This window comes from Lygodium microphyllum, chromosome 27, assembly GCF_053477565.2.
Source record: "Lygodium microphyllum isolate KBCC chromosome 27, Lygodium_microphyllum_v1.1.10, whole genome shotgun sequence".
In the NCBI taxonomy this organism is placed as follows: domain Eukaryota; kingdom Viridiplantae; phylum Streptophyta; class Polypodiopsida; order Schizaeales; family Lygodiaceae; genus Lygodium; species Lygodium microphyllum.
This window is the reverse complement of record NC_141161.1, coordinates 102,052,897-102,072,213: the sequence shown is the minus strand read 5'-3', so window position 1 is coordinate 102,072,213 and position 19,317 is coordinate 102,052,897. Positions and strand designations below refer to the sequence as shown.

Sequence of the window (19,317 nt, the reverse complement as noted above, 5' to 3'; positions counted from 1 at the left end):
TGTATTTCCAAATGAGTCCTACCGGCGGTCACCTCCTGTAGGAGGCGGAGCTCTTGCACGCCCTCAATAGCCTTCTTCTGTTCCAACTAATTTTATGAAGACAACCATTAAGAAGCAATGGGATTACATAGGATTCGGATGATGTCCGTGCTTATTCGGCCTTCAATGTATTTCCAAATAAGTCCTACTGACGGTCACCTCCTACAAGATAACTTCTGACATATGGTCGAAGTTGCAGTTGATGTACGAGGCTCTTTCCACCATGCGGACCGTTACTCTCTATGGCTAACTCCAACACAACTGAAGTTTGAAACCAAAGATAAGATCCAATCATTCCTACTTGGAGTTACCCAAATCCAAGAGTAGCTTCGCACTATGCAATTTGCCCTATCAAAGGCACATCTTGTTGGTACAATACTCTGCAAGCTTCCTCGGGAGTTTGATGGAGTGGCGAATGCTTTACGGGCGCACACATCTACGACTCCTGTTAGTTTCCTTCATATGTCCTCGATGCTACTTGAGTATGAGGCAACTTTGCGACTACAAGGGCAGCTTCCATCACATTATGGAGGTTCAGGTGAGGCTCTTGCAACTTCCGAGAGGAGTTTGAAGATGGAGTCAAAGGCCCAATGTTATCATTGTGGCAAAAAGAGCCACTTGCAGAAGGACTACAAAGAGTTAGGGGCTTCCAAGAAGAAAAAGGATCAAAAGATAAACCGGGATGTAGACTCCTCCAACGAATCATCATCTGCCTCAAATTCCAACTCAGATTCTCCGACCAAGGTGAAGTTCAAGGGCGCAAGGGATCCTCTTCTTCAAATCGTGGGAAGGGTTTGGTGGCCCCTTCCTCACCTGTTTTCTAGTGGTGGTGATGCGGTCATCCCTCACGACTCTCCAATGCCAAAGAGGGAGTGTGAGAGGGTGGTGAGATGGAGCAGCCGTGCCTCATCTCTCTCTCTATATAGATGCACAGGATCTAGAGAGAGACGTCCCTGGCGCATCGACCAAAGTCTGGCAAGTACAAATCCTAAAGCTAGGATTGACATCCAGGTTCATGATGGGCTAGTTCTTTGACAGAGAGTGGGTGGCTTTCATCTGGAGCTCACATGAGGGGACACTTTAGCAATGGCCAAAGCAAGGGAATCCATGGTCATTTATGTGCCATGGCATTGGTGACAGGATGGTCATGTGTGCTACATCAATGGCATTGTTAACAGACATTGAAAGCTACTATGATCTTCTCTATCTTCAAGAGCTCGTACAATCGACATCGACAGCAGGTGCTATCCGAGGCACCTTAGTGGTAGCTTGATCACCCACTACTTGGGTATCCATGGTTCCACTTGGTGATTCTATGTTGTATGGTTTCTGATTCATTCTCATTGTACCATTGTATTGTATCAGATCACCCATGATCTGAGAGAGGATGTTAGCAAATATGTCAGCTCATGTGTGAGTCTGAGCTGCAAAGGCTTAGACATATCATTTAGGCTATTTAAATATTCTTTATCGTGTCATTTTATGGTCATATTGGGGCGTTTATTGCTGGCCGACCTAATATGTTTTATGGCGTTATTCATGTCTATTTATTCTGGGTCGCTCCTCAATTGGTCAGTTCACCACCTGGAGGTCCCGTGGAGAGAGAAGCCGGTACTAGTGCCCACGCAACCAATGACTCACTGTTGTTTACGACAATCTTGTGTCTGATATATGGATTCCATTTCTCGAGCATACATCTGAGTTCTCATCTGTATTGTGTTCTTTCTTTTCCTTTCTCTCATCTTGTGTTTCAGCAATTTACTGCAGCTTATGTTTTTACTTCCATTGCTGCACCACTTCTGACAGAACCTAACTATCCCTTCTCATTCTACCGTCTTCTCCTCAATTGACCACAAACTATCTCTCACTTAAACCCAAAAAAAAATCCACTTTTATATGGCTTGGTAGGCCACTGGGCAACCGACAAGTACCCTTTGTTCGATGCCATGTCCTCTCTAGGGTGACTACTTCGACTCCCTTGGTAAGATAACCATCATCCTTGTAGTCTTGGTAAGCCACTGGGCAACCACTATACACCCTTTGTCCGATGCCTTGGCTACTTTGGGATGGGATACCTTGGGCACAATGGGTTGGGCGTCCTTTCTCATCTTGTTTTGGGCCTAAGAGGGGGTGTTGAGGTAAAAAAAAATGCATTCTACGCCGATTAGCCACTTAAATATCTCCAAAACAAGCTTTATTTAATGAGAATCTTAAAACAAGGAGCAATTCGAGAGTGAAACCCTAATTTAAGAGTAAAACCCTAATTTGGGAGGGTCCATCCTCATCTATAAATAGACAAGCTATTCCCATTCAATCTCAATCCCTTATGTGCAAGTTTCTCACCTATGAATGCAAGTTTCAGCTATCAATTCATATACACGTGGCTGTCTAGTCCCAACGATTGCTACCACACCTTCCTTTGCATCAAGCGCTCCTCCATAAGCATTGGGGACAATTTTCTGGACCTCCTCTACTTGCGTTTACAGCTACTACATCTTGGCAGCTATATCTTTAGCCTGCATTTGTTGTTCTCTCTCCAAGCGACACGTGTTGGTGCTCCACATCAAGCCACAACTTTTCTTCATATCAAGCGACATCTTCCCACATCAAGCAACAACTGCCAGCCCTCTTTCACACCTCTCATGCTTGCGTTTGGTGTTCCAGACCCTCCTGACACTTGCATTTGCTGCATCCTCTTCATCCTACACTCTGACTGGTAGTCACACACTTGAGATCTGTCTCCAGTGGATATCTGTCAGAGTGCAGCGGTGCGGAAGCGTAGGACTGAGAAAGAGAGAACGCAGAGAGAGAAGAGAGAGAGAGACAGTGGACGATGAAGATCTGCTGTATAAAGAGTGCTGAATACAAAGATATGCAGATATATACACGGGCGCAGTGCGCTGGACTGCGTGTCTCCACCTCGACGATGCAACCTGCTGTTCACCTCGAAGTCTGCTGCAGTCTGCACTGTCTCCTGTCTGAAATCTGCGAACAGAGACGGAATCTGCGCGTCACCGGTCTGTAATCTGCGAGCAGAGAGGTGTACCAGACTGCTGAAGAAGTCGGGTATAAATAGCCAAAAACGGGACAAAAAACAGGGCGCCAGAAATGCCCAGTCGGCAGCCGACTGCCTGCTGCAGGTCGGACTGCCACATGGCAGTCCGACTGTGCAGTCCGACTGCACCAGGCCACCTGCCCTGCTGCCCCTGATCAGGCTATGATCTGATCTCTAACACCCCCTCTCAGAGCCTGGGCAGGGCAGAAGCCTGAGGTATCTGGAATGTCTCCAAAGTAGAGCCTGAGGAAGTGCCTTCGTAAACAAATCCGCAAGATTGTCCTCCGTCTTGCAGTACTCCACAGTGATGGTCTCATCCAGAAGCTTCTCTCGGATGAAGTGGTACTGGATCTCTATGTGCTTCGTCCGGGCATGAAAAACAGGGTTCCTTGCCAAGGCAATGCAACTCTCATTGTCACATCGCAGCAAAGTAGGACGAGTCTGGGGGCACCCAAGCTCCTCCAATAATCTCCGAAGCCACACAGCCTCACATGTGGTGGAAGACGCGGCCCGATACTCCGTCTTAGTAGACGAAAGGGCTACCGTGGGCTGCTTCTTGCTACTCCATGAAATAACACCTGCACCCAAGGTAAAACAGTAACCTGTAGTAGACCGCCTGTGGTCCATATCACCGGCCCAATCAGAGTAGCTCCAACCTGCAAGTACAAGATCTGACCCATCTGGCACTGCGGGGTAATGAATCCCTAAATTAGACGTCCCCCTCAAATACCGAAGCATCCTCTGAGCAGCCTGCCAATGCACCGTCTTAGGTTCACTCATGAACCCTGCCAAGAGCCCAACAGTAAAACATAGATCAACCCTAGTGTTGAGAAGCCAAATCAAGGACCCAATCAACTGACGATAGCGGGACGCATCCGCCAAAGGAGAAGCTGAATGGGAAGTGGCCTTCCAGTTCGGATCCATAGGAGTAGATAGGGCCCGACAATCCTCCATCTCAAAAGACACCAAGAGCTCCTGTACATATCTCTGTTGAGAGATGAAGAGCCCCCTCTGAGACTGATAAATCTCATGGCCCAAAAAGAAATGGAGTAGACCCAAGTCCGTCATCTCGAACGTCCGATGTAAAGCTGACTTCGTCTCCTGGACCTGCTGTGCATCATCACCTGTGACAATCAAATCATCAACATATAAGACAAAAAGCGCACAACCATCCTCGGAAGTGTGAACATACAGTTGCGGATCGGCCTTGGACCGCCGATATCCCAACTGAGATTGGAGGAACGAATCAATCTTCTTGTTCCATGCACGCGGAGCCTGCTTGAGGCCATACAAGGCCTTCTTCAACCTATAGACTTTCCCATCTGAAGATCCAAAGCCAAGAGGCTGCTCAACATAGATCTCCTCCTTCAAATCACCATTGAGGAAGGCCGACTTCACATCCAACTGGTAAACAGGCCATCTCCTATGGCCAGCCAAAGCAAGAACAGCTCTAATGGTCGCCATACGAGCTGTGGGGGCAAAAGTATCATGACAGTCAATACCTGGGCGCTGTGCAAAACCTTTAGCAACAAGGCGAGCCTTGTGCTTATCCAAAGAACCATCGCTAAGGTATTTGGTCTTGAAAACCCACTTGACTCCAATCACCTTCTTCTTCGGGGGGCGGGGCACGAGTGACCAAGTGCCATTCCTCTCAATAGCCTCCAACTCGACTTCCATAGCTTTCTTCCATGGTGCGGATTGTAAAGCCTCCTTCACGGAGGTGGGCTCTCGGTCATGCATAACACAGGTCATCAAACAATAGTTGGAGCAAACAAGCTCCGTAGAATCTGCCTGGTGCCTCCGTGACCGCCACGGACCATCCTGCGGTCCCCACTCCTCAGGAACCCCCTCGATCCCTGAATCACGGAGTGTGTCACGGCCCCAGTGAGGAGGAGGCCGAACCTCCCCTCGTCTCTCTCCATCAGCAGAAGACTCTGGAATATCCACCGGTGGTAACTCCTCAGAGGTGTCCGGTGGAACAGTAGACTCTGTGTCAGAAACAGAATCATAATCAAAAGGCACGAGCTCCAGTGGAACTGTACAAGGAGCCCAACTCTCCCCTGAATCTCCAAGAATGGGATGCTCCTTACCCGTTGAAGTAGCCGGAACCTCCACAAACCGCACATCACGGCTAGTGTACACATCACGGCTAGTGTACACATCCCGCTTGACAGGATCATACAGTCGGTAGCCTTGGGACTGGGAACTGTAGCCAACAAATACCTGTTTTCGGGAAGCTGCTTCACATTTATCACGGTGAGCCTTGGGAATGTGAACATAGGCATCACACCCAAAGACCCGGAAGTAAGAAACATCTGGCTTTGTCCCAAAATAAGCCTCAAATGGGGTCATCCCTTCCACGGCCGAAGTAGGGAATCGATTAAGGATGTGGACTGCAGCAGCCACAACCTCGGCCCACAGAACCTGAGGGGTCTATCGATGCTCCATCATGGTGCGCGCCATCTCGATCACACTGCAGTTCTTCCGTTCAAGAATACCATTTTCTTGAGGAGTGTTGGTATTGGCAAACTCCTAGTGAATTCCTCTATCTGCACAAAACCGAGTAAACTCATTAGAAACAAATTCACCTCCCTTGTCGGATCGCAAGGTCTTCAACTTCCGGCCCGATCGATTCTCCTCAAAGAGAAGCCAATCCTTGAAGTGCGAGAAAGCTTCTGACTTTAATGCCAAAAAGTAGGCCCATGACATCCTGCTATAGTCATCCACGATCAGCATGAAGTACGAGCTCCCACGCAAGGACTCATTCCTCATAGGGCCACATAGATCCGTAGATACTAGCTCCATCGGTGAAGTAGACCGCCGCGAAGCTGTGTGGGGAATGGCATCCCTATGCTGCTTCCCCCGAATGCAGGAGACACATGGTTGCTGGCTCACCACTATATCCGGCAACCCTCGAACAAGCTGTCCACGTGACGCCCTCCGAAGATAGTCATAGTTCAGGTGACCAAACCGAGCATGCCACAACTCGGATTGTGACTGAGAGGTAAGAAGAAGAGTAGAGAGGGCGGTGAAAGACTTCAATTTGTAAATGCCGTTTTCCTCATATCCGGATAAGAGAACCTTCCTTGATCCACAATCTAGGACTCGCACCGTAGTACTGTCAAACTCCACCAGAAGACCAAGGGAGCAAATCTTATGAACTGAAAGGAGATGGTACCCTAAGCCTGGTACATGCAAAACCTCTGAGGTATGGGCACCACCTCGTCCATCGGGAATAAGCTGCATCTTACCCCGTCCTGCAATAGATACTGAAGAGCTGTCTCCAATGAGAATTTGCCCACACGAGGGTCGCAACTGGGCAACACCATCTGATGAAGGAGTCATGTGCCGTGAGGCACCACTATCAACGATCCACTCTCGAGCCTGGGGAGCCATCATCGCAGCATCAGAAGCATTCGGTGAAGCGTCCTCAATGACAGCTAGATGAAGAAATGCAGCTGATGAGGGTACAGCCACCGCTCCAGAATCCTTGGTGTCCTTCTTCTTGGTGTCCTTCGTGTCTTTGTCAGGGCAATCCTTCTTCCAATGGCCAGTCTTTCCACAAATATGGCATGTGGAGTCTTTGTCCTTGTCCTTCTCCTTGTCCTTCTTGGACTTGTTATCCCCCTTCTTCTTCTTTTGGTCCTTCCCCGTCTTCTGAGAGGCTTGACCTGTCAACGCCTCCGACTTGGAAGCATTCTGTCCCTTTAACTGTTCCTCTTGATCCAAGACCATAGGAACCAACTCTTCCCAACGAAGAGTAGACTCTCGCCCCGAAGCAATAAGGGCAGAATAAAATGTACCGAATCGTGGCGGCAACTAAGACAATAGTGTGATCGCCATGTCTTCGGAGGAAATCGGCTTCCCCGTATTCTGAACCTGCATCTGAAGCTGCCTTAGCTTGTTAATGTGCTCCCGCAGCGAAGAAGACTTATTTACGGACAAGGTCCGCATCTGTACCTCCAAAGAAACCCGCTTCATTAGGGTCATCCGATTGTACATCTGATCAAGCTCCAGCCATATCTCCCGAGCCACCGTCAAGTGCTCGATGTGAGCGATCACGGCTGTAGTGCATGATAGAAAGAGAAAGGATCGAATCCTGGCATTCAGTTTGTCCCAATGAGACTGGGCCTTGGCCAACTCCGCACGAGCATCGGAAGAGAGTTTGGACTCATCTCTTACCGAGGGCCGGTCAATCTCCTCCTATACCAACTCCGCCAAATCATAGGACTCAAGGATGGCCAACATCATGATGCGCCAAATGCGGTAATTATCGCCGTCGAGCTTCTGATCGCCTGGAACTCCAAGTCAATCTCTGTAGACATCTTCACCTGCAATGCCTTCACAAACGCAAAAGCAGTCCCCTCTGACTGAGAAAACTCAGCCTGCTACGGCTCTTCCGCGTCCTGAACCTTCTTCACCCGCCAGAGGCGATGAAAAAGCAAAACCTGCACTTGTAGGCTGAAAACTCAAACTTCCTCCACGTCAAACAACAGTAAACAGCAGCAAATCCACCACCTGTACTCCTTTCCTGTGCCCCCACACTCGTTTCAACCTTGTTCCAAGGCGCAGCCCTCCTGTCTGCCCTTAAACGCAAAAAACGCAAATTTGTGTCGCGATGGAAACTCCTCTTCAGGTTGATTCTGCGCTCAGTCAACCCTCAAACACTGCTCTGATACCATGTCAGAGTGCAGCGGTGCGGAAGCGTAGGACTGAGAGAGAGAGAACGCAGAGAGAGAAGAGAGAGAAAGAGACAGTGGACGATGAAGATCTGTTGTATAAAGAGTGCTGAATACAAAGATATGCAGATATATACACGGACGCAGTGCGCTGGACTGCGTGTCTCCACCTCGACAATGCAACCTGCTGTTCACCTCGAAGTCTGCTGCAGTCTGCACTGTCTCCTGTCTGAAATCTGCGAACAGAGACGGAATCTGCGCGTGTCACCGGTCTGTAATCTGCGAGCAGAGAGGTGTACTAGACTGCTGAAGAAGTCGGGTATAAATAGCCGAAAACGGGACAAAAAACAGGGCGCCAGAAATGCCCAGTCGGCTGCATTAAATGCAGCCGACTACTTGCTGCAGGTCGGACTGCCACGTGGCAGTCCGACTGTGCAGTCCGACTGCACCAAGCCACCTGCCCTGCTGCCCCTGATCAGGCTATGATCTGATCTCTAACAATATCAGTCTCTGACACATTGCTCTACCCTTGAACACATTGTATACTCGTACATTCATTTATAGTATTCATTCACTTTAGAATTGTGTTCTTTCTCTCCCTTCCTCTATTTGTGGTTTGAGTTTTGAGTTTTGCATTTAGGGTTTGAGTTTTGCTTTCTGTATCTGTGTTTGTCTTGTTGTGCTTGGTCATACACTCTGTTTCGCTCAGTGCAAACCCTAGCAGTGCCTCCACATTCTTCCTCACAAGGAGTGCCATCCTCAAGATGCTATAACCATGATGAAGGGATGGTCACCAATTGGAGATGGTGCCTCTATTATCATAAACGCAGACCTCTAGAGGAAGGTGACTAGCACCTGATGAGCAGAGATGGTGGAAGGAGAGAAAAGAGATGAAAGTCTTAGAAAAAGTGAGGGAGTGTGGTGAGTACAAGTGAAGAATGAATGAGAAATGTCGCATATATAGGCACAAACATTCTCGAGTCTCACCCACTGCAGTCTCTCAAACGGTGCTCCAACACTTTCGAAAGACCCTAGAAAGCCTTTTTGGGGCTAGAAACTAAAGCCAAAAACAATAATGAAGAAGGAAAATTGTACAAAATGATGTGGTTTCTCAATAATTACATCTTCTCCGTGGGTACAGCTTCCATTGTTTGGTTCAATCATAAGAAAGAAATGGTGGTTGCCTCCATTGCCAAGGCAAAATGCAAGACACCACCAAGGCCGTCTATTTGAGAAGCTTGTTAATGGCACTTCAATTTCCATGTGCCATTCTAATAGTAGTCTTTTGCGACAACCAAAGTACCATTGCATTGGTAGCCCCATCATTAGTCCAAAGATGGAACACATTAAAGTACACTACCATTTAACCTATGAGCAAATTGAGCTAGACACCATTCATCGAGAGTTTATACTATCGTTAGATAATATTGCAAATATATTGACCAAGCTGGTCGACTGATTCTTCAGTACTGGACATGCATTGGTGCATATCTGACCAGCGCTGCCTAATCCTGCCAATTTGTTGTTATAGCTACCTATCACATCAACAATCTGCCAACCAATATGTCATGTCATCTAACTTGCCATGTCAGCGGCTCTTGTAACTGCAACTTGGTGTGGCACACGACCTGGTATCCACCCATGGTAGTTGCCACTTTCCACTATCATCTTCACCATTTGAAGTACAACTGACTCAGTTGCACTGCACCCATCTGAATCCACAAACATGCGATCAGCCTCTTGAAGATAGCAAGTCGCACCTAAACTTCTCACTATTGGCTTCTCTCAGGAAGTTCCCTTGTTTTCACAGGCAGTACCTAAATTTCTCACTATCATCTTCTCCCATGAAGTTCCCTTGTTCTCGAGTATCTATTAAGACACCATTCGTACCAACCATGACAAAATCAGAGGCAAGGATGCCTAATCATGCTGAGTAATCAAATCCTGTGCTCACACTTCACGAAACCTGGAAAACACAAGAACTCCATTCACGCGACATGATCAACCTGGTTTGCCACTACATGTGCACTGCTATCACAGGGCACTACATGTGCACTGTCCAGTGGTGATGAGTACATACCGCAGTGTTTGGGAAAAAACAGGTTTACCACTGATGAGCCCTAACGCCTTCGAAACTGTTGGCATGCTGTCAGAACGAAAATGCGTGTCTTCGTCAGAAGAGACTCGAAAGGGGGAGCATATTACCTCAGCTGGTCGCCGACCATCCAGGCGAAGACCTTCAGGGCTCACAAACTCCATCGCCATGCCAGCACCTTTTGGTGGTTCTCGCTGCTACCCGGGCACCTGCTCCGGCAGCATCATGACCTTCTAGACCTTAAATATTCAAAGTTAAGAGGCGCAATGATTTAAAGCACAAATAGAACATTAAAATTTTCAAAGTTTAGAGGCGAATTTCGAAATGAATTTGTATTGATGGATTATTTTAGGCGCGCGTTGGTACTTCGAGTCATGAGGCGCCCAAATATTTTGATCGGATGCTCCACTGCGCTGACACACCTAGTTGACACGTGCACCCAAGTTTAGGTAGTGGGATTATGTGTGTTTTTGGTCAAAACTACTTGTTTCTTAATATTTTAGAATATTGTGGTTTAATTTTTGTTGGTTGAAAATAAATACTAAACCTAAATGCCTTTTTTAAAACTGTCGGTAGTCTGTTAATTGCTTAAAATTAAATGAAGGTAACATTTTCGCTGCATGGATATCAAAAAAAACTAAGAATTTAGTTGAACGTTATTGAATATTTTGCTAGAGGTTAACAAATGCCAGATCTACTTAAAATTCACAAATCTTAAAGCCATGGATGTTAGCAAATTAGTCAACTCATGAGTGAGTCTATGTGTGAATATATGTGGGCTAGGCATAGTGGATTATTTCAAGTATCTTTTTTTTTTGCTTATTTTGTGACTTTTGGCATTTTTGGCTCGCCAACTTTATTTCGTAGAGCCATTATGATTCTAGCCAACCTGATGCATTTTGGGCATTATTTTATTCTATTTATTCAAGCTTCCTTATCCTCAATGACTCATTCACTTGCAATCCTCCAAAGCAAGTTTTGTTGGAGAGAGGTAATCGATGCCAGTGCCCACATAGCCAGTGACTCACTATTGTACACAAACTATCTCTTATCTAGTATATGGATTCCATTTCCCGAACGTCTTTGAGTTCTCCCTTTGTAGTGTTCATTTGTTTTTATGTTTTTCTATTTTCTCTCTTTTGCAATCTATTACAGCAATCTTCTACACTTCCATTGTTGCATCCACTTTTCACCTGGTATTAGATGTCTGTGTTCGAGAGCCATAGGTGATGTTTTTGTTATGGACACCTTGCCCTCACACTTTTCTACTATTGATCAGCCTCGTACTACTAGGTGTTATCTAAAGGACCTAATTTTGGAGCAAGTCAACCTATTTCCAACCATCTTCACCTTGCATTTTGTAAACAACAACCTACATTTCTATTTTTTGTTTTAGCTTAATCCTACACGTCTATGTTTAATGCTTGGACTACTTCCTTTTTTTTTTAAATTTATAGTTGCCCCTATGTTTTCATGTTTCTGACATTATGTAGGCTAGGCAACAATGCTTTTCTCAATTATTCTTAGTTGTAATCTTCCTTTTTAATCCTATATTGGCTATGTTTGATTACATTTTGTCTTCTTGCAATATTGCTTTGTGATTAACTATCTATCCACTACATGTGAACTCATGATTAGTGTAGTCTACATTGTATTTAACTATGGTCACTCTCTCTACTTTTCTTATTTACTTTATCTTCTCTTCCTATCCTCTCCAAATGGTGCCTCCTTGTTGTGTTGGGGGTAAAGGTGCTTGTGCCTACATTGCACATCATGACCACACACTTGTACCTTGTGAGTGGTGGGTGCCCATTACTATCGCTTTATTCTTTATTCTTTCAGTGTATTGAATAAGAGAAGGCCGGTCACACACCGTGACTGTTAGAGTTCCCACATCTATATATATATATCTCTCTCTCTTGCTCTCTTGCGTCTTCCTCCATAACTCGTCTCTCTCTTACTTGTGCTTCCACTTGGGCTCCACCTTTCGACTGGTATTAGAGCCTTGGTCGAGAAGCTTTCACCTGCCATTGCTTTAGCCCGATTTGAATACCTACAGTTCATTCATTTATGGTAGCCATGGCTTCAACTTCAAATATATACATTTGATCTTCCTCACTTCTTGACTTCTTCCTAACTTGTTTGGGCACCTTCCAAGGCATTATTGAGCTTGCCTTGAGCTCACCCAAGTGAGCATTTGGCTAAGCCATTATAGTGGTAACCCTAGCAACATCAACATAAATTGTGCCTACTGTTGTTGCCAACTTCATTGGTAACATCTCGAGCTCCTAGGCACTCGTTGGATACTTGGCAATCATGTTGAGAAGTCAAGCTCTACATGAGTTGGCATCTACTACGTGGCTTGGTGATGTGGCACAATATTATTCATTGGAGTGTTAGGTGGGAGTGTTAGGTGACCAACATGAGGATACACCAATGATTCTACACCTAAACTATCCCTCACGTAGTCCATCCTTAGTTATGGCACATTCATTGTGCCACCTTTTCTTTCCTAGCAGATTCACACTTAATGACCACATGTACATACGTTGTGGTACTTTCAGATTAGCCTTTTATCATGTTGAAGACTTAGTTCTTATGAGTGAAGAAGAAAAAAGAAGAAGAATAAGATTTCAGCCCTATCTCTCTATGTTTTTCAAGTCTCCATTGCTCTTGTGTGTGTGTGTGTGTGTGTGTGTGTGTGTGTGTGTGTGTGCACGCGCGCACGCAATTGGGTGCTTCACCTCTCTCCCCTCTTGTCTATTTTCATGGTATTAGAGTTGTCCCATAGCTTTGCAAAGCTCGATTGAAGGATGAGGTGAAGACATTGGAGCACGGAAGCAAACAAGCAAGCAACAGATAAGAAGCTCTTCCACCTTGCTCAATTTACCTTAGGTTATAGCCACATGAGGCTTGTGAGGCTCGCAGGGCTGCACTATTCAATTGCAATGAAACTTGGTGAGCATGAAGAATGGTGTATTACTTTCAAGGTATCTCATTTCCAAATTACTTGGCCCATGTAGAAGAGCCACATGGTTTTAAAATCTCTACTATTGGTCAAAGAAGTGGAGTAGAATTGGTTAATCAAATGAGACCTAGAGGCCCATTGGTACAATACATTTTGATCATGTTCACCGTACTTATGGATGGACCTAAGTGAGTGCTCATGTGTATCACCCATATGCTAAAGAGTTGCTTACTATTGTTGTTGGTGAGTTCAAGGTGGAAAACACCAATGCTCAAGTGTTTTTTTGGACTTTGTTGAACAAACGAATGGCTTAATGTGGGATTCCTAGGAGCATAGTTTGCCAGGTTCATGGTTGATGAGGCTGAGGCAAATCGGTTGGTATTACATAGTGCTTTCAACAAAGAAAAGAGGAATGTTATGCACTGTAAGGAGAGGTTTTGCTCCTTTCTTTGGGAAAAGAGTATATTGAAGCATATGAGAAAATGTATCAAACCTAATTCCAAAAGGAACATAAGGAGTTATGCTATCAATGGAGGGATAAATCATCTAACTCATAGAGTCCATGACATAATGTGCTTGTCAATAACAAAGTCAAGAATTCCTCGGAGATTCAGTCATGCACATGAGGATGAATTGTAGTCATTGGACACCTGATTTCTTAGTGGGAGGTGAGGGGGTTCGATTGGGCAAGGTTGATATTAAGTCAAGGAGACAAAGCTCACTCTCTACCTACAACCAACCTTTCAAAATGCAAACATGCATCTATGAGGGCAGCTCCTCTTGGATATGCTAAAAAAGTTAGCTTGTACTCTACTTGTGTTGTGGACCTTGTTACGTCCTCTACTTGTGTTGCGGACCTTGTTACGTCAAATCTTCAAAGTGCTCATTGTAAAGCTTATTTGATGGGAAGACATGAAGGCTATGGACCAACGCTTAGAAATATACACAATAGATTTATGGTGGGGGATGAGGGAGTGCTAGCAGGAAAGCATTTGGTGGATGTAACATCAACTATGTTGGAGGAGAAACAAGTAACAACTAACTTGCACAATGGTATTGAGCAACAAAATGTTATGCGAAAAAGGAGAAATGTGCATGCAAACTTTGTGTTGGACACTGAAAGTCATAGGCCAGAGTATGAGAATGTCACTATTCATCATCCAAGAACAAGGGGAGGGCCAAAACTCACTAGAGGCATCCCTAAAGAGATTGATGTGGATGTGAAAGAGCGGATGATATGTCAAACACTAGCAAATTATCAATCCACATGTTAGGGAGTGTTGTAGGGCAAAGCAAAGTGACGCACAGCCTTTGTTCACAATGGCAGAGCTAGAAAAGTTAAGGGCATGCATGTATGATGCTTCAAGGGCCAAAGACAATATAAGAAGAAGGAGAGTCAGCAAATATTTTGGTTTTGTCTCTCAAGTGTGGTTCAATTAGCTAGGATTGATAAGCTTATTCAAAGCTTTTGTAGAACAACACCATTAGTGTGGAAAGTAGCCTAGGGGACATGTTTAAATCTAGATGAGTCATCTAAATTGGTTTCGTCATGATTTCTTTTGGAGGGTATGGGGCATAAGGTGCAGAATATGCAAACAACTCCTACCAATGTGTGTTGAACGAGTAGAGGAGATGGTGGCATTGATAGATGGAGAGAGAAATTAAACAAGAAAAATAATGAGTGCATTGTGACTTTGCTCATCTATTGCAAGGGGAATTTTTTCTGTAAGATTGAAGTTGTCCTCAGTGAGTCCCATATTTTTTGGGTTTTAATAGTGGAATCAAAGAAGATCGTGATTGCCTATATTGTGAACCTATGTGAGTTCCCAAGGTGCTCATGCCCAAATTTTGCTCTATGAGAATCAAAGAAGGAGACCTACATGCCTTGTGTTCATTTGGGTTCTTGGATTAAAACCCTTGATCCATAAACTTATGCATCAAGTAGCTCTAACAAAGTTGGAGATTAGCTAGACACTATCCGGGCTTCATAATGTTCCTTTTGTGGGTAGAGTTTAGGCAATGGTTTATATTTGAAAGTGAAACTTGAGTTGGTGGTAATCATGTGATGTATTCCACATTCTGGTCTAGTTGGGCTTGTTGATGGATTTTTGAGGAAAAGCATACACTATACCTATTGTTCCTTATGTGGGTAGCATGTAGGCAATTGTTTATATTTGAAATTGAAACTTGGGTTTGGTGGTAATCATTTGATGTATGCCACATTTTGGCCTATTTGGGCTTACTAATGGATTTTGAAGGGAAAGCACACCCTATACTTTTTTGTGTCCTATTTTTGGCCTAAGTATGTATTGGTTATCATAGGCTTACATGTTTGGTTTTGTAAGGTTAAGAACATGTTCCTCTTAATGCAAGTATGTAGAAGAGAGAATGTGCTTCTAGCATATACAAAATATTAAATGTGCTATTCTTACAAAAGATAGTGTAAGAATAGTCTATTTTACATCAATTTATGTGCGTGAATAGTCCATTCATACTAGGTTTCTTATGTTGCTCTCTCTAGGTTTACCAAGTTCATAGTAATCCTCCTTATAGATTACTAGGGTCCTTTTAGAGGTGTAAGTGACATATTTGATAAAAGTGGTTGTTGAGGTGATCCTAATACTTATAATATTGTCTTAGCTCAACCATCCTTGGATTGGTGGCGATTTCATGAGGTGTAGTCCATGTACATGGGTTTGAATCGTAGAGATAGATGGACTTCTCACCTATCTACTCATGATCTCAAAACCCCTTGATCACTTTTCAACCTCTCTCTCTCTCTCTCTCTCTCTCTCTCTCTCTCTCTCTCTCTCTCTCTCTCTCTCTCTCTCTCTCTCTCTCTCTCTCTCTCTCTCTCTCTCTCTCTCTCTCTCTCTCAATCCTCACATTTCTCTCTTCTTTGCTACTCACACTCTCTTTTTCTCTAACTCCCTCACACTCTCACATTCTCTCATCTTCATCATTCTTCTCTCTCCTCTTTCTTTCTTCTTCCACACTGTCACATTTTCCTCTCTCTCTCTCTCTCTCTCTTTTGTATTCTTTTACTCTCTCTCTCTCTCTCTCTCACTCACTCTCTCTCTCTCTCACATAATCCTCCCTTCCTCACATTACCTTCTCCTCACCCTCACATATTACTAGACTCTCCACCATATATCCAAAGGGGGTCACTTAGTCAAGGGGAGGGGTGGGTTTCCTAATATGCCCCACAAAAGGGTTTTTTGGCATTATAGGGAGAAAAGAAAGGTCTAGAAGGTTGGGAGGAGGGGGGAATGACTTTTGATTTGAAGAAAAGACAATGAATAGTCTTCTAAAGACTTAAGAGAGGGGTGGAGTGGGGGGGAGGCTATTCAGTTAAGGAGAGGGAAGATTTGTTTTGTTTTTTGTTGAGGAAAAAGCTAGGGTAGGGGAGGGAGGAGGCAAGCCCCTTTTAGTAGATGGTTTTGCAATGCATAGACAGTTATACATATTTGGGGTTCCAAGTGGGTCTAAACATCATAGTAACCTAACAATTCATGCTAGTGATAGACTCCATCTAGTGAAAGCTGACCTACTAGAGTGCTCACCTTTCCTTAGCAAGCTAAATGCTAGCAGTTCACTAAGTCTTGCTAAAAATGGCTTGGTATATAGCTTCTTGTTGGTGTTTCTCTTCATGTGCCACTTCATGCAACCTAGTGCGCATCTTCCCACGGTTTGGTTGGGAGACATCCAATGACTCTAGCGCTAAGGAGATCTAGCTGACCACCATTATCAAAACAACATTCAGAGGGAGATTTAGGGATTATTAATCTAGAGTACTAGAGTTGGGCCCTTCTAAGGAAGTTGATGATTTGTGGCTTCACACCTAGTGCTTAGAATTGGGAGCTTCTCCTCTGGGAGGGATTCTAGGAATGTCAATCATGCCTCTAATGAGAATGGAGACCACCTCTAAGGACTCTAGTACTAAGGAGATCTAACTGACCACCATCATCAAAACAACACTCAGAGGGAGATTTGGGGATTATTAATCTAGAGTACTAGAGTCGGGCCCTTCTAGGGAAGTTGATGATTTGTGGTTTCACACCTAGTGCTTAGAATTGGGAGCTTCTCCTCTAGGAGGGCTTCTAGGAATGTTGGCCATGCCTCCAATGAGAGTGGAATATAGCATAGCTTGTAGGAGTTTCAAGAGCAAAGGGCCCCAAGTTGTCATCGGGAGATAAATAGATATCTAGCCATATGGAATCTTCAAGTTTGGGATTGAGAAATTTGCAGCTAGGGGAGCATATACATATTTAGTGGGGATAGCCTAGGAAGTTGGCTCTACTTGCTCCATTAGGGTTTGAAGAGATATCTACAAGGATGCAAACCTAGAGGTACTTTAGTGGGTAGTGGGATGCTAGAGGGAGATAGGGGCTGGATGGCAACATATTGATGTAGCGACTCCTTAGGGCAGGTGAGCCCCTCCCCACTAAGAGTCTATGCAGTTGGGCCCTAAGTAAGTAGCCAAGCCTTAGCATCTAGCTTCCAAAGAATCATGTCGCATGATGAATGTTGCCCCTACTTCTGATGATTGCTACTGCTCTACCAAGACTAGGACGCCATTGCTTTACCATTCAACCCCTCCTCCCTCATGTGGTAGTCACAAGCCATTGCTCCCACCCCACCTCCCTATCACTAGTCCCCCCCACAAGGTCTCATTGTCCATAGGCACGTGGCCACTAGGTATATTCTCTTCATCTGCACCTTCTTCCCCCACTGTTCTACCACCACACACCTCCCTCCCCCCCCCTCTATAGGTTGGCTAAACCAAAAACACCCGTAGTTGCCCCATACCCTCAAGGAACCCCCCCCCCCCCCCCCCCGGGTCAACAAACATCATACTCAAAAGGTCCCCATTGAAGATTCGCAATGGAAACCTCAGGTCTAATGTCGAAGAACTTTGTGAGTGTCCCCTAGTCACACGCCTTGCACATCACTCTCATTGAGGAGTAGCTCTTGTATGTTTGTGCCATAGAAAGGGAACTGGAGGAGATGTGATTTTTGGTAAGGTTGTAGAGCACTCTCCCTCGAAGGCATAACTTTGTGATTAGCTTCTTTCTACCTTGCACATTGGCATTGTGAAATTATGGAGGTTGTACTGATGGGTCATGGTATCTTTATGGTCTGACTCACCTCAGTGGAGGTAGCTCTAGAGCCTGTTGGCAACTCCCCTATAGCCTCCACAATGTTGAGATGTTTACAATCACACCTAACTTAGCCTCTTTGTATGAGGCAGTTCTAGGCTTAGGACATGCAAGCAAACTAAAACCCATAGGCACATAGAGGGAGACAACTACCTATCCAACAATTATAAAGCATTGTACTTGACTATCACTTTTTCATTTATGATGAATGCAATATCATGATGCTTTCCTCTTTCAATTAGTGTCTTGGTCATTGTTAGTCTTATACAAAAGATTGTGTTTATGAGTCCAAGTCTCAATCTTGGAACCTAATTCACTTGTGTAATAGGTCAAGTCTTTGTCTATGTGATCATGAGATTAATCTTCATCTTCCATCCACCATAGCTTCTGCCATGCCCTCAATCTTGCGTCTTTTGACATGGTATCAGAGCCCGGTTGGCCATGGAGCTCAACCCAGCTCTTTTCTCTGCTCTTCCAGCTTCTCCTAACCTCAGGCCAGCTCATGGTTCCAATTTTCATACCTCCATCTTCACTATGCCCTCTTGTCTACCATAGCCAGATAGTACCTAGCTCACTTGGAGCTTCTTGATCTACTCCTACATCCCATATTTCCCTACGCTTCCTTCTGGAGAAACTTTTGTCTACTCCTGGCATAGCTCTCTGTCGCATCAGAGCCTAACATTTGTAAACGCTAGCTCTAGCATTGCAACAATTGGAGGTTGCTGCCCATTCTATGCCATATTCTGATCGTACAGTTCATGCTATCTCTGCATGCTGTGATTTACCAGGCATCCATTAGGGCAACTGAAGCTCTACCCCCAAGCTTCCTTCCCATCAAGTCTTGCGCAAAATGATTATATCCACGAGCTGCACGAGTAGAAAAACCAATCGCCAGAACCCTAACTCTCAGTCCTCCAAAGCCTATTAAGCTAAAGCTTAAGTATTTCTTCATTTTCTCTCCCCTACCACCCAAATGCCACCCTAATTACACTGAATTTGAAGGTTTCAGCAAAGATTTGGGATATTTTGAAGATTTTTTTGAAGTCTTAAAGACCTCAAGTAGTAGCCTCAACACCAAAGCTCCTTTCTTTGTGTTAACCCTTAAACGAACAAGGTGGAAAAGATGGAAAATCTAAAGCAGAAGACAAAGGCCAAGGCAAAATTGAAACGGAAGACCAAGGTGCGCCAAGAAAAATATGGAAGCACAAGAAGTGCAAAAAAGTCCTAAATAAAGGAAAAAGACGCACAAGAAAAAGCACAAGTCAATACTTTTGTAAAAGAGCGCAAGTGTATCATGATTTAATTTAAAGAGCGTCGGACTC

The 19,317-nt window shown here is 44.7% G+C and overlaps 1 protein-coding gene across 7 annotated transcripts in view; it reads right to left on the bottom strand.

Moving 5' to 3' along the window:
- RRP41 (3'-5'-exoribonuclease family protein) overlaps positions 1-10,133 on the bottom strand; it is a 99,014-nt gene extending 88,881 nt beyond the window's left edge. For all 7 annotated transcript variants that reach the window (XM_087668690.1, XM_087668683.1, XM_087668685.1 and 4 more), the window contains exon 1: positions 9,979-10,133. In XM_087668690.1, coding sequence (XP_087524816.1) covers positions 9,979-10,038 — 60 coding nt within the window. In that variant the 5' untranslated portion in view covers positions 10,039-10,133. The remainder of the gene's footprint in view (positions 1-9,978) is intronic.
- Positions 10,134-19,317: the final 9,184 nt, after the last annotated feature.